Genomic DNA, 16,762 nt, shown 5'->3' on the forward strand with positions numbered 1-16,762 from the left:
GATTTCGATGTTTATTTTTAATTATCAAAAGCACTGAGAATCCTTGCTCGCATAAATATGTGGTTGAAAATAAAGTTAGGCACTGTAAAGCAATTTCTCGAATTTTAGGGAAAGCAATAGCTTTTTGGCTCCAAAAATCTTTAAGATTAATTCCTGTCTAGAATGTATCCTTGCAGTTACTATCATGTTGCATTTCAATTAACTTTTCTTGTATTTCATTCGGCACCTCAGAAATGTTGATTATGAAAGGATTGCAAATCAGTTTCCGAATACCTTTGTCTTTGCAGTCAGGAAAATAGCGATTGAATTCATTTTTCAAGCTTTGCAAATGGAATGTAATGTTCTTTTGTATTTGTCCTTTAATCTCAGCACACTGTCAATCAATAATTGGGGTTCAATGTATCAAACGCAGAAAAATTCTTTCTTTCGACTTTGCTGATCCATAGGTCGATTTTAGCGATAAACGCACTGATTTTATCTTCAAATGCAAATTTATTGCTAGTGACTTCCAGTTTCATATTTTCTGACCGCGCACCATACCCCAGCCCAATCCGCTATCGGCTCTAACCTTGACGTACTGCGCATTGTCATCAACGCGTCGTCATTTATTTAATAATTTTGGGATAACTTTCGCGGACCACTTCGGGTGCTTTCAGGGACCACCAGTGGTCCACGGACCACAGGTATTAGAGAAACAGCGAGAGAAGAATAATCATATTTATTCGACTTTTTTGAATCCGAAAAAACATTGGACAAAGTACGATAAACTGATAGGCAAAGAACTCCCAGCATACAATGTACTGTACCTGAAATTTTTGTGAAATGTGCTCAGCTTTATATATTGAAAAGATGGTGAGGTTTCAGCTGGGCATATCGCCCACCTTTGTGGCGTTATGCCCAGCTGAAACCTCACTATCTTTTCCAATAATTGTGAAAGTGCATCAGAAATTGAACTGGTCATCATTGCTGTTCATATCCTGTACAGATAATGTATCAGCGGACATTGATCGTATTGAGAACTTGTGACTCATACTACTCGGATAATTTATGATAACAACAGGAATTTTACAATGGTACCTGATCTGAAACAATATAGCATTGAGTGCTAGTTTGAAAAGAATCTAGAAATCAAACAAAATTTAATCATTGCCTGATTGCAATTTGGAATTCATTAAATATAATAGCAGTTCTATTTCATATTAAAACAATTTTCATCAATCTATGTTATGAACTATTTCTCAAAGTTTAAACTTATCTATATTTTTGGGATATCACAATAAATGTATTTTGTGTTTAACTCTTTATGTAACTGTCAAATACTGTAACATTCTATTGTGCTATAAAAAATAATATAAATAATCTATATTTTTCGAACATCTATATGTTTTATCATTATCGCAGAAAAAATTACAATAAAAAACTACTTTGTAATAAATAAAATTAATATATTTGAAATAATATCTTTATAACAGAATACATTATATATATTTACATCAATTATAGTTCATGTTTAAATTTCTTTACACAAAATTACATAAGTAAATTTTGTAATAAGTAATCATTGATTACTGAACTGATTAACGTATTATGCTATTTTGATTAAAATGGCCAATATTTTAAAAAGTTTTCAAATGTAACATTTAAAACAGAAAACACTTTTATATTAATACCAAAACCAACCTAACTCATTTTTATACTTCTAAATTGTCACAATCTATTGCAATATAAGTTAATCTATAAAAAAAACTACATATTTAAATACCTGAGACAAAGATACAGTTTCCTCATTCAAATGCATTAATGCCATATGTCCTTTTAAATGTGCCTTTTGTGTGAAAGCCTTTTTGCAGATCTGACACAAAAATGGTCGTTCTCCTGTATGTGATCTCACGTGTCTTTGTAATTGTGATTTATATAAAAACTTTTTGGGGCACTTGTCACATTGATGTTTTCTTTCATTCGGTTCTTTCGATGAACTCTAATTATAGAATTTTCTTAAAATTTATTAAATATTTAACTAAAACATTTTAATTTTGAAATATTAATGTTTCATACAAAATTTTCATTTCATATAAATTTTCATTACGTATATTCTTCATTTTCAAACTGACTTTTTAAAGTTAGTTCCTAATTTTTACCTGTGATTCAATACGGCGAATTCATTCTATAGTTGAAATTAAGAAAATTTTGTACAAAGCTTACAGAAATATATTTCATTTTTTTTTAATCTAATAAAATTAAATTTCAGAGAAATCTTTTTAATTACTTATTAAAATTGTTTTTCTTTTGTTAATGGCAATAGATGCAATAGCACATCAATTTATAAAATGTTTATTCACTTAAACAAAAATTAGCTACCTGGCGCTTCATGAATAATGTGCAAGTTCCTGTCAGGTAATGTTTTAAAGATACTGTATTTGGAATGTTGCATTATTTCTTTTTTTACGCTTTTTTTATTTACGTATATAAATAACAATATATAAATTTATCTTTATCGTACTTCCTGTTGTATATTTTTTATCAGACTTCTTCTTAGTGAAAATTTAACCGATTTGAATGAATTAATTTTAGATATTGAATTATAGTTTGAAATAACATATCAGTAACGATGAAAATATTTTAAACTTTAAAAATTATAGTAAGTATATTTTTCGATGTTTTTCTTACACTGTTAATTATCACTGCCTCATTTTTATTAAATATACAATTAATTAAAATTTTTATATAGTCTATCGTATGATTATGATTAATATATTTTTATAAATTTTATTTAGATGAATATGAAAAAGTAAACATAATTACTTGAGAAGACTTTGCTTGTAAATGTTCTCGATTCACGTGTCTTAGCAATTTGAAATAATGGTCTGTACTGAAATCGCAACCATCATAGTTGCATTCGAATTCTCGAAAATGTATTTTTCTGTGTCTAAATAAAGTTCCATACTGAGAAAAAGTTTTTCCGCAAATTTCGCAAAGAAACGTTTTCTCACCAGTGTGAATTCTGATATGAATGTCTAAGAGACATTTTTTAGAAAATGTTTTCCCACATTCACTACATTGATGTTTCTTATCCTTTTAAAAAATAAAATATTCGTAATATAATTATTAAAAATTGATAGTTTTTTTTTTAATTATTATCATAAATATTTTCTAGTTATATAAAAATATATTAGAAAAATATAGTTTATGTATTTTTACGATGTGGCATTAGAATTACGAATTTTTTCGCAATTAAATAAGTGTTCATCAAACATAAACAATTTTTAGAAAACAAAGTGATAGTTTCACTTACCATTTTTGATTTTAACTAAAGTTTCATTTAAATATTAAAATTCAATTTGTAAATTTTGAGTCAGAAACAACAATGTCCTATAACAATGTCTTACAATAATGTCGGACTGAGCAATTCTTCTGCATGATTGTGCAATTGTGCATGTATGTTAGCGTAAGAAGAGTAAAAAAAAAATAGATAAAATTATTATTTTTTCCATAATTTGTATAGCGTATGCTGAAAGTAAACACTGAGAGAGTAGCATTGAATTTCATAAGTCATTTTGTAAATATGTGACATATATATTATACATAATTACAAAATAAACTGAATTAAATACCATTGAACTCATTCAAAGCATTCAAAGTACACTGAATTGAAAGCATGGATTTAAAAGATGTTGAGGATCTACTTTAATTATACTGTATTTTATATTGTTCATTATATAAAACTTTTATTATATATTTAGTTGAATTGCGTAATTTTAATTTCTATCTGTGTTAAATAATCTAATGATGTAAGTAAACTTTTTTTTTTTAAATAATTGATGTAAATCGTGTGAGTAACGTAATATACTTTTATTTAATGTCTGGTCAACGGGCTGATCAGGCGGAGTTTCCCGGATTTTCTTCTCATTAGTAACACTTAAATAGGGGCGAATTTTTTATAAAAGACCTCCCAGTAGACATTTCCTTACAGGCAGATCGCCCACGCGTCACGTTGTCGAACAGCAATAAAACAAACATAGTTTTATCAATTAATATTTTTTGAATAGATGGATAATTTCGAAATGATATAGTGCTGAAATCAATTTGAGTGATATGTATGTCTTAACATACACGTAAAGTGCAACGTGGTTTATGCCTGGGTTTCTTTTTTCTGATTCTAGTTTTCATACAGGTTTATAAAACGAAGCATTTTTTAGGAATTAATTAATATTTAATTATCTTATAAAACATTGTTTAATTCATCGGTACAGTTTGATAGTAATTTCGTACAACTTATAATTGAATTCAAAGTAAATACAGTGGATTAATACGAATAATTTTTTTTTTCAATTATATGAGGGAAACAATCGCAAGTGAAAATTATTAAATAGTTTAATTTAGCGAAAAGATATAAGTTAAAAGTAGTATTAAAATAAAAAGAAATATCAAGGCATAATATAATTGATAATTTTTTATTCTGTGGAATTAAAAAGTATATTTTTATCACTACTGACGCAAAACCAACACTGTAAATGAATTACACAATATTAAGCCAAAATTTATTGTAAATAATGTCGGTGATATCTTGCTAATTTGCATTGTTATTCTTATTCCTAAAATATAACACTGATGCACCATTTAATGTCAAAGAAAGTCTCGTATTATGCATTTTTATATTGAAGAAAATTTATAAGTAATATTTAGACTGAATGATTTCTATTTTGCTAACAATTTCAAAAATTTCAGCAACGTGTGCCTTTGCTTTCTTGGCAACATTTAAAATTGCGTGTGTAGCGTCATTTATTATGATATTTTAAAATTAAAATTTACATATATTTTTTAATTGTTATAAAATGGCACACAAATGAATTTTGAGAGTACAGATGAATTTAAAAAATCGTGAGTGCTAATAACGTGTAAAATCGTCATTAAATCCGACCCTACTCGAGATAAGATATACGAACCGTCGTTATCTTCTCATCCTTTCGATTTTTAACAATCAAAATTAATAGCTTCAGTTTCACTAATATTCGAATCTCTTTGAATATTAAAAATTATCGACACATAAAACAGAAGTTATTAAGCTTCAATGAAGATAAACAAAGTCGTGCCCCTCCCTCACCCTACACATATCTATACATAGTAGAAAAATGACGAATATTTTTGAATTTTTCGACGTTTCAAGATCCAGAGTCTTAAAATGCATAAATCTTGGGGTCATTTTCTGATCGATCCCCATAATTTTTTTTCTGTTATATATAATAAAGAACAAAACAAAAAAAAATTGTTTTGATAGTGATATACTGTACAGTGTTTTACATTATTTAATTTTTCTATAGAAGTTATTACAATTAATAATCACCTGATAGATTTGAAGATTTTTGTCGTAGCTTTTATACCATATGAAATAAACATATTCAGTCTAAAATGTAACAATCAACAAAGACATTCCTACTTAAAGATAAATGTTTTACAACGTTATCATTACCGAAATCGATCGCGGATTCAATGCATGTTCAGAACGTAAAAACAATTAATAGAAATTTGTACAATTAGTATTTAAATTTCAAACATATAAAATTGAAAAATACGGCAAGAATTATAGATATATATATAATTGTATAGTATAATTATACAACATATAACATAATAGTAGAAACGTTGCAAATATGGCAAAAAGCCTTCGATGACGATAGTCTATCAATAACAAGAGTATTCGAGTTAGACAAGAATTTCGAGGAAGACAGAACACGCAAAGATGAATCACGCTGGCGTAGACCAACCACTTCAACTGAGGTGAAGTTGGCATCCCTAGTTGCATTGTTTTTTTTTTTTTTCAAAGTAATTGGTACCATTTGTTTGTTCAACATTCGGCCAGGTTTACCCAATAAAAGCTTTCGATACCTCATTTAAAATTTGGCCCGTTTTACAAGACAGCGCTCCCAATCGCACTTGCTAGGTCTCAAACTACTGCCATTGAAATGCTAGCCAGTGTATTTTTCGCGATAATTTTAAGTGAGTAAACTGAAATAGAGAATAAGTTATTTGTGACCTATCCCTTTTTCTTTTAACTTTTATAAAATGATCACATCATAGCCGGGCGACTTTTGTTTAAACTTGTTTAGTGAATTTTTCGTATGAAAACAAAAAATATGTATTCACTATGCTAGGATGCAATTTTTAACTTATTTAATTTGAAAGACACGCTTTTTCTTTTATTACTATTTTCCCCTGTATTGTTCTCAATTTATTTTTAATAAATGGATGATAATTTGAAAAAGATTGATCTACGCATATTTGACAAAAGTTTTTGTATCAGATCTTTCGGGTTATCACTGGTTTTGTTACATCGTGTGTTTTATAAACAGTTAAGCTGAAGTCATACTTACAGAAAAAAAAATCAAGTAACCGTAATCGCATTTTTTTGTTCAGTGTGAATTTTGTGTTTTGCACGTAAAATCATGAAAGAAAAGAGAAACGGGATAAAAAATAATGACAAACTTTTCGCAATTTGGAGTGTCAATTCACATTACTAACAGCAATGCAATTATCAGGAGAGGTGTCAAATTGGCAGCTAGGCAACTCATGTGGTTTTTCCATTTCAGCCTCGAGCAGCAAAGCAGAGACGTCAGAGATGTTGTAAATACATCATTACTCACAGGGATCTGAATGGTCAACATCTACATTTTACGTGACCATTCAGATCCCTATATTTACACAACTACATACAACTACAATTACATCCTACATTACAACAACTACATTTTACGTGAATTTTCAGGCATTCCATCAACAACGTTAATAAAATACAGTCGACCCCCCTATAACGTGGGTTCCTATAACGGAAATTCCTATAACGTAGCGAAAAAATTGCGGCAGTATTCGTATAAAGGGACCCGTAAAACGTCGTCGCTGACTAGTGTCGCGACAAGATTGGTCGAATCTGGACCAATAGTGGATGAGCAGCCGAACTATCAATACTTTCCGCCATCCAGCGCCACGCTACGGAAAGTTTAAGCCAGTAAGTTGAGTTTACTATCGTCTGTACAGTATGTAAATTAGGTACCGTAAATCTAATACAGCACTAATTTTATACATTACTTGTGAAAGAAACATTTCTTATTCAACGGCCATAAAAATTATTTTTATTAATGATGTCTCCAAAGGTCAACGAATTTTTCGCAGAAAAATAATTTATCAGAAAACGCGGCCGCCGTTTGGTGCGCCGCTCCGCGACGAAAACAAGCGTAAGCAACGGCGTAGTCGAACGGTGCACACTCGGTAAGTAGTCCTACAATTTTATGTTTATAGAATAGTTTATACGGATTATTCCCAAAAAATTATACGTGTTTTGGAAATGATGAGTCGAATTAGTCGACTCGAATCGGTTAATTTTATAGAAGAAAACTTTTCAAACAGCCGTAGTCCGTAAACTTCACACGTGTCGAGCTGTGATTGGCTCATGTATTTAAGGATTCCTACAACGTAAAATTCTTATAAAGTGGAACGTATCTAAGCGTTATAGGGGTCTACTGTAGAACACTTTAATTTACAGCATATTTAATGCTTTCTATCAACACTTTAATAAAATTCTTTTAATATAATTTATACGTCACAGATTTCTTGAAATATATAGAAAATAAGGGGGCGTGTTTAGCCTGCGGAGGTATTGGTGACTTTTTTGCTGAGCTGTTGTGGTGACGTTAAACATGGAATTTTTACAACAAAATAATAAGTTTAGAACTGAAATAAGTAGTTTAAATGTTTTATTAACTCGAATAATAATTTTTATTATACTAATGATTGATGGCATTGAGTTAAATCCCGGATTTTTTTTTCGATCTCCTCCAATACCAAGTCAAGCAGTTATGCAAAAATGAGAACGAGGGAGACCACGTAGAGAGATTACAAGAGATATAGAAGAAAATACTCAGACAAGCGAAATGTCAGGAGAGGAATACTCAATTGAGGAACATTCCAAGAATAATACTGATATCAATAAAAGACTTTTTTGAACCTGAAGAAGATTTACTAACAAAGACTGTTGAACCTGAATACTCACTTAAATCGGTTTATGAATTAATCCAAGACAAATTTGATCGTCTAAACTTCGAAATCCGTTACATGAGAGCTGAAATTAACCGTATGAATGAAGAAAATTTAAAGATAAAGGAAGAGATGAAAGACATGTGCAAAAATCTACGTATATTAGAAGAAAGAACAGACTCGCATAGCAAGCTAAATGGTATGGTGGACTTTGAAATTGATAAAATGTTAAACGAGACGACTAAAAAGAATCCAATAATATTTAATTTTCCATTCAAAACCTCGGAATACGTAGAAGAGTTGAAAAAATTTATAAAAGAAAACTTAGAACTCAATTGTATAGAAATTGAGGGTTTTATTCAATTAGGAAATAGAAAAAATAACCAAGTAATTAAGGATATGACTGAATCGGATAAAGATAGAAACTTAATTCTTAATAAATTCTGGACCATAAGATCGAAAATGATGGATGAAAAGAAAATAATAATAATATCAACGGACTTATGCCCGAGATCTAGGATCCGGAGAAAGTTACTATTAAAAAATATTAAACTAGACAGATCAGATGCTAATAAGATAAAAATAAGAGATAACTACTTTTTAAAAGATAATACAATGTATACGTACGATTTGAATACTAGAGAAATAATTCAGCTTAATCATTTTTTAGAGACAAATATAATATAAGATTATCTAAAATAAATCAGAATTTAAAAACAATGCACGAAAAAAGAAGAATGATTAATAATATGGAGAATAACAGTAGAAAAATGAGTGATGATAATTTGATAATCAAAGATAATGAGTTGAATGAGATAAAAGTAGAAATTAAAAAAGAGAAAAAAATAAAGTGATGATTAACTTTTAGAATATTCAAGGATTAAGAGGGAAATTATTCAAAAACTCAATGAGGAAATTCCTGAACCCAAATGAAATAATTGGATTTTTAGAAACCTGGATTCTAAAATTTAGTGATATGGAAATAAAATACCTAGAACAAGACAATAGCGTAATAATTAGCAATGCTAAATGTAAAAATAGGTTTGGACGCCCGTCATGTGGAATTCTGTTACTTATTAAGAAGCGATTACGTGAAATAATTCTCCAATATACATCGGATTATATCATATCATTGCTGTTATAATAAAATTAGAGAATAAAATCAAAATGACATGGTCTTACACGTATTTGGGAGTGGTAGTAATATATATATTACCCTCTATTGAGAAAAAACCAATTTTAAACGAAGTGCAAAAAGTTTTGAATAGATGGTCTAGCCTGACGAAACTATGGATAATAGGATGTGATCTAAACGCACGTATTGGCGAAGTCACTGATACCATACTTTTTCAGACGTTCGAAAATATAGCCAATAAGAGAATATCCAAAGATAAAGTATTAAACACAGAGGGGAAAATACTGCTAGATTTTGTTTATAATAACCAATTAATAATTCTGAACGGTAGGATGAGGGGACATACCCCTGCAGAAATTACCTTTGTTTCCCCAAACGGGAAATCAATAGTGGACTATATTATTTGTTCAGAAGAAATGATAAAGTGCTGTAACTCTATGAATGTTCTGGGGGATGATCGGGCAGATCATTTTCCTATTCAGTTGGAATTAATAAAATACCAAAAAATGAGAAATAAATTACATAGTTGTGAACAATGTCACCTTATTAATCTGGAACTAAAACCATCCTATAATAAAGGAAAATTGATAGTAAAAGAGTTCGATAAAATGATCGGGGAGATGTTAAATTTGGAAAAAGAAAATGATCCAATAGAAAATTATTTGAATATTACAACTAAATTAGAGGATACAAGTACAAGAATTGTATACGATAGAACGAAAAAATATTTAAGTGCGAATGGTACAACAATACATGTTATAGTTACAAAATTAAAAAACAAAAGAGTTTACAAGTCTTCAGACGAACAAATACCAGCAAAGCACTAATGAATTACCTAAAATATAAGAACATGTATAATAATTTAATAAAAGCCAAAAAGAAATTATATTTTTCAAATATCAGTAAAAAATTATCAGAAGCGTAAGACTTGAGAGTTTTCTGGAGAATAATTAACAATTTTCGTAAAAGACAGTCAGGTCTTGACATACAGGCTAGAGTAGGATATAATGATTGGCTGAAATACTACAATAAATTCTCAGAAAACTACCGAAAAAATTTTTGTCAAAAATATATGTAAACTAAGATAAGACAAGAAATTCATCGAGAAAAGAAAACTAAGACGGAAGAACTTCAGGATTGTATTAAAAAACTTATAAATCAACACCAGGAGTGGATACAATACCTAATTCACTCATTAAAATGCTGCCACTAGAAATCATTCGATATTTAACCAGACAATTCAATCAATTCTACAGTTATAGTATAATACCGGACAAATGGAATGAAGTCATTTTTACCATGATATTTAAACAAGGGAACAAACAGGAACCAACCAATTACAGACCAATAGCTCTTCTGTCTTGTCTACGGAAAGTGTTCACTGCAGTATTAGCTAGTAAATTTAATCATTGGACAGCTGCTAATAATTATAGAAATTATACGCAATTTGCGTTTGTGGAAGGAGGTGGTATTCAGACAGCTCTCTTTGTGTTGCTATCACTAATTCAAATACAGTTGCTTAAGAAAAGACATAAAGTGTTCGCCCTTTTTTGGACCTTGAAAAAGCATACGATATGATTAGCATTACAGACCTACAAAGTAAAATGAACCTTTGATAAACTTGATAGGATTTCTGTTTGGAAAATATAAGACAATCATGAAACAAGATACAAAGATCTGGACACCGTTTATTACCTACAGAGGACTATTACAAGGAGATCCGTTTTCCTCATATCTTTTCAATTATTATCTATATGACCTAAATACTTGTTTTCAAAGAGACGAAGATGGTATTCAAATCGAAAATCAGACAATACATACCATATCATATGCCGATGACATTGGTAGCTCCTACGGCAGCTGTGCTCCGTAGAAAGATCCAACAAATTTGTGAGTACTTAGAAAAATTAAGAGTTAAAATAAATCCAAAAAAATCAACAGTAATGATATTCAGAAATGGTAGTAATGTATTCAAAAAGCACATGATTTGTGATATAGTAAAAACAAAATTACTGTTTTTACTATATCACAAATCAAGGGAAACGGATTTAAGACGAAGTTGGATAATACAGCAATCGAAGATAGTAAATAAATACGGATTCTCTATTAAATTGTTTTTAGATCGTACACATAATATGGAGCAGTATAGTAAAGAAATAATATACAGAGCTATGGAGCTCTCCATCGTTCAAGACATTTAAGACATACGAAAACGGGAAAAACAAGCTGGTATGCAACAATTTTAAATTACCCAGAAAATAATAATTATATATTGACAAATCTAGCTTTCAACATCAAAAAGTTTTTAATACAGATTAAGCTAAATAAAAATGGATTAATTATAAATGATAAATATATAGACTATACCCAAACTATATATCCAAATTTTACCAAAATTTTATCTAGAGTTTATATTATACGTGAATGCTGTAATGAAAAAGATAAACTACAAAGGCTCCAGATGGGACCGCTGACTAACTGCAATAGTGAGATGGAAATGTTTAAGACTTTTGACAAAGCTAATACTAACACGATTTATATGTTATATAACCAAGTTAAACAATTTATTAAATAATAATTTGTGAAAAAATATNAATTCAAAATATCAGACAATCCAAAGACAATTCTACTAATAAACTTGGAATAAACTTAATAAAATTAACAAAAGATAATAAACTATATATTTTAAACGGACGCATTAAAATGGATTACCCAGCAGAATTTACATGAGTTGAACATAACGGTAGTTCTACTGTAGACTTAACAATATGTTCCGAGTACATGCTGAATTGTTGTTTAGAATTTACTACGATTGCTCATGACACATCAGATCATTTTGCATAATTGCATAATTGATGCCATTTATGAAATTCGCCGCATACTATTAGAGCAGTGGTTCTTAACCTTTTAGTGATGAGGGACCATTTATCAAAATTTTTGTGTTGTCATGGACCACGAGCTGTTTGGCAGTAATATAGGTTCTTATAAGGTTGTTCTATAAATTAAACACGTAGAAAATTATTCAAAACCGAGAGTATTATATATTATTTGCGAAAGTGTTACATTAATTACATTATTTTAGTGCGATTTTTGTGACTGCATACTGTTTACCAACTGCCGAATTCTTGGTTCAGTGCTACTCAAAGGAAATGCATGTCGGCACTGGCATCCAATTGATTTCGATGTTTATTTTTAATTATCAAAAGCACTGATAATCTTTGCTCGCATAAATATGTGGTTGAAAATAAAGTTAGGCACTGTAAAGCAATTTCTCGAATTTTAGGGAGAGCAATAGCTTTTTGGCTCCAAAAATCTTTAAGATTAATTCCTGTCTAGAATGTATCCTTGCAGTTACTATCATGTTGCATTTCAATTAACTTTTCTTGTATTTCATTCGGCACCTCAGAAATGTTGATTATGAAAGGATTGCAAATCAGTTTCCGAATACCTTTGTCTTTGCAGTCAGGAAAATAGCAATTAAATTCATTTTTCAAGCTTTGCAAATGGAATGTAATGTTCTTTTGTATTTGTCCTTTAATCTCAGCACACTGTCAATCAATAATTGGGGTTCAATGTATCAAACGCAGAAAAATTCTTTCTTTCGACTTTGCTGATCCATAGGTCGATTTTAGCGATAAACGCACTGATTTTATCTTCAAATGCAAATTTATTGCTAGTGACTTCCAGTTTCATATTTTCTGACCGCGCACCATACCCCAGCCCAATCCGCTATCGGCTCTAACCTTGACGTACTGCGCATTGTCATCAACGCGTCGTCATTTATTTAATAATTTTGGGATAACTTTCGCGGACCACTTCGGGTGCTTTCAGGGACCACCAGTGGTCCACGGACCACAGGTATTAGAGAAACAGCGAGAGAAGAATAATCATATTTATTCGACTTTTTTGAATCCGAAAAAACATTGGACAAAGTACGATAAACTGATAGGCAAAGAACTCCCAGCATACAATGTACTGTACCTGAAATTTTTGTGAAATGTGCTCAGCTTTATATATTGAAAAGATGGTGAGGTTTCAGCTGGGCATATCGCCCACCAGTGTGGCGTTATGCCCAGCTGAAACCTCACTATCTTTTCCAATAATTGTGAAAGTGCATCAGAAATTGAACTGGTCATCATTGCTGTTCATATCCTGTACAGATAATGTATCAGCGGACATTGATCGTATTGAGAACTTGTGACTCATACTACTCGGATAATTTATGATAACAACAGGAATTTTACAATGGTACCTGATCTGAAACAATATAGCATTGAGTGCTAGTTTGAAAAGAATCTAGAAATCAAACAAAATTTAATCATTGCCNAGTGCTATTAGTTTTTTAATTAAAGTTTATGTGAAGATGGTCTTACCGTGTGTTGATCGGATTACACGGTATACTGATTAGTATTGAAGTAAATAGAATGCTGACTGAGTATTGGTTCAAATATAGCGCAAAGTAGTTTAAATTTAATAATCTAATTTCACTACATTTAAAGGTTTAATTTGTTTTCGTAAGCGATTATAAGATTCATACGAAATCGCTTCCAAATATTTTGACATAGTGAGATACTTTTCTCCATTTTGTTGTTGAAACGTTTTATTAATGAATTATTATACTGAGATTCTAGTATATTAATAGGCATCTCTAACTTACTTCTTAGCCGAATTTGGAACGTTAAGGAAATACATGTTAAAGCACTAAACATTCATAATTAAAAACGAATATAAGCTATATTTCTTAACATATGTATAATACAGTGGAAACCCGGTTAACGAACGTCCTGGTTAACGACCAAATCGGTTAACGAACTTTTATTTTGCAAAAATTTTGTTTCGGATAACGAACAAAATTCGGATAACGAACGTAACGGTATTTTGTGTCAAATTTTAGTTGGTGTTAGGCATGCGCGAGTTAAGTATTGCTTTTCCGAGTGTTTGTGTTATACTTATTTTTTCTGTTTTGTGATTTATATATTTAATCAATATGGCATCCAAGAAACAAAAAAGTCATAGTGGCAATAGAAAACGACAATGTGATATCGCATTTGAGAAAAATTTTGATTAAAAGATTAAGACAATCAACTTTAGATCAATTTCTTGTTCCTTGCGGAAAGAGTTAGTTTGTTTGTTAAGTTATGGCAACGCAACACTTAGGCGATCTGCCTANAAACGCAGAAAAATTCTTTCTTTCGACTTTGCTGATCCATAGGTCGATTTTAGCGATAAACGCACTGATTTTATCTTCAAATGCAAATTTATTGCTAGTGACTTCCAGTTTCATATTTTCTGACCGCGCACCATACCCCAGCCCAATCCGCTATCGGCTCTAACCTTGACGTACTGCGCATTGTCATCAACGCGTCGTCATTTATTTAATAATTTTGGGATAACTTTCGCGGACCACTTCGGGTGCTTTCAGGGACCACCAGTGGTCCACGGACCACAGGTATTAGAGAAACAGCGAGAGAAGAATAATCATATTTATTCGACTTTTTTGAATCCGAAAAAACATTGGACAAAGTACGATAAACTGATAGGCAAAGAACTCCCAGCATACAATGTACTGTACCTGAAATTTTTGTGAAATGTGCTCAGCTTTATATATTGAAAAGATGGTGAGGTTTCAGCTGGGCATATCGCCCACCTTTGTGGCGTTATGCCCAGCTGAAACCTCACTATCTTTTCCAATAATTGTGAAAGTGCATCAGAAATTGAACTGGTCATCATTGCTGTTCATATCCTGTACAGATAATGTATCAGCGGACATTGATCGTATTGAGAACTTGTGACTCATACTACTCGGATAATTTATGATAACAACAGGAATTTTACAATGGTACCTGATCTGAAACAATATAGCATTGAGTGCTAGTTTGAAAAGAATCTAGAAATCAAACAAAATTTAATCATTGCCTGATTGCAATTTGGAATTCATTAAATATAATAGCAGTTCTATTTCATATTAAAACAATTTTCATCAATCTATGTTATGAACTATTTCTCAAAGTTTAAACTTATCTATATTTTTGGGATATCACAATAAATGTATTTTGTGTTTAACTCTTTATGTAACTGTCAAATACTGTAACATTCTATTGTGCTATAAAAAATAATATAAATAATCTATATTTTTCGAACATCTATATGTTTTATCATTATCGCAGAAAAAATTACAATAAAAAACTACTTTGTAATAAATAAAATTAATATATTTGAAATAATATCTTTATAACAGAATACATTATATATATTTACATCAATTATAGTTCATGTTTAAATTTCTTTACACAAAATTACATAAGTAAATTTTGTAATAAGTAATCATTGATTACTGAACTGATTAACGTATTATGCTATTTTGATTAAAATGGCCAATATTTTAAAAAGTTTTCAAATGTAACATTTAAAACAGAAAACACTTTTATATTAATACCAAAACCAACCTAACTCATTTTTATACTTCTAAATTGTCACAATCTATTGCAATATAAGTTAATCTATAAAAAAAACTACATATTTAAATACCTGAGACAAAGATACAGTTTCCTCATTCAAATGCATTAATGCCATATGTCCTTTTAAATGTGCCTTTTGTGTGAAAGCCTTTTTGCAGATCTGACACAAAAATGGTCGTTCTCCTGTATGTGATCTCACGTGTCTTTGTAATTGTGATTTATATAAAAACTTTTTGGGGCACTTGTCACATTGATGTTTTCTTTCATTCGGTTCTTTCGATGAACTCTAATTATAGAATTTTCTTAAAATTTATTAAATATTTAACTAAAACATTTTAATTTTGAAATATTAATGTTTCATACAAAATTTTCATTTCATATAAATTTTCATTACGTATATTCTTCATTTTCAAACTGACTTTTTAAAGTTAGTTCCTAATTTTTACCTGTGATTCAATACGGCGAATTCATTCTATAGTTGAAATTAAGAAAATTTTGTACAAAGCTTACAGAAATATATTTCATTTTTTTTTAATCTAATAAAATTAAATTTCAGAGAAATCTTTTTAATTACTTATTAAAATTGTTTTTCTTTTGTTAATGGCAATAGATGCAATAGCACATCAATTTATAAAATGTTTATTCACTTAAACAAAAATTAGCTACCTGGCGCTTCATGAATAATGTGCAAGTTCCTGTCAGGTAATGTTTTAAAGATACTGTATTTGGAATGTTGCATTATTTCTTTTTTTACGCTTTTTTTTATTTACGTATATAAATAACAATATATAAATTTATCTTTATCGTACTTCCTGTTGTATATTTTTTATCAGACTTCTTCTTAGTGAAAATTTAACCGATTTGAATGAATTAATTTTAGATATTGAATTATAGTTTGAAATAACATATCAGTAACGATGAAAATATTTTAAACTTTAAAAATTATAGTAAGTATATTTTTCGATGTTTTTCTTACACTGTTAATTATCACTGCCTCATTTTTATTAAATATACAATTAATTAAAATTTTTATATAGTCTATCGTATGATTATGATTAATATATTTTTATAAATTTTATTTAGATGAATATGAAAAAGTAAACATAATTACTTGAGAAGACTTTGCTTGTAAATGTTCTCGATT

General features: G+C 29.8%; 1 protein-coding gene across 1 annotated transcript; it reads right to left on the reverse strand.

Moving 5' to 3' along the window:
* Positions 1–1,699: 1,699 nt before the first annotated feature.
* On the reverse strand, positions 1,700–16,762 carry LOC111621570 (zinc finger protein 84-like; the record flags this gene model as incomplete). The annotated part of the gene is made up of 5 exons (XM_023363752.1): positions 1,700–1,714; positions 1,763–1,978; positions 2,803–3,072; positions 15,689–15,904; positions 16,730–16,762. Coding segments are annotated over 5 exons (750 nt in total), but the record flags the coding sequence as incomplete, so codon positions are not given.

The sequence above is a fragment of the Centruroides sculpturatus genome, unplaced genomic scaffold, assembly GCF_000671375.1.
Source record: "Centruroides sculpturatus isolate CEXI.00-Female unplaced genomic scaffold, Cexi_2.0 scaffold299, whole genome shotgun sequence".
Taxonomy (NCBI): domain Eukaryota; kingdom Metazoa; phylum Arthropoda; class Arachnida; order Scorpiones; family Buthidae; genus Centruroides; species Centruroides sculpturatus.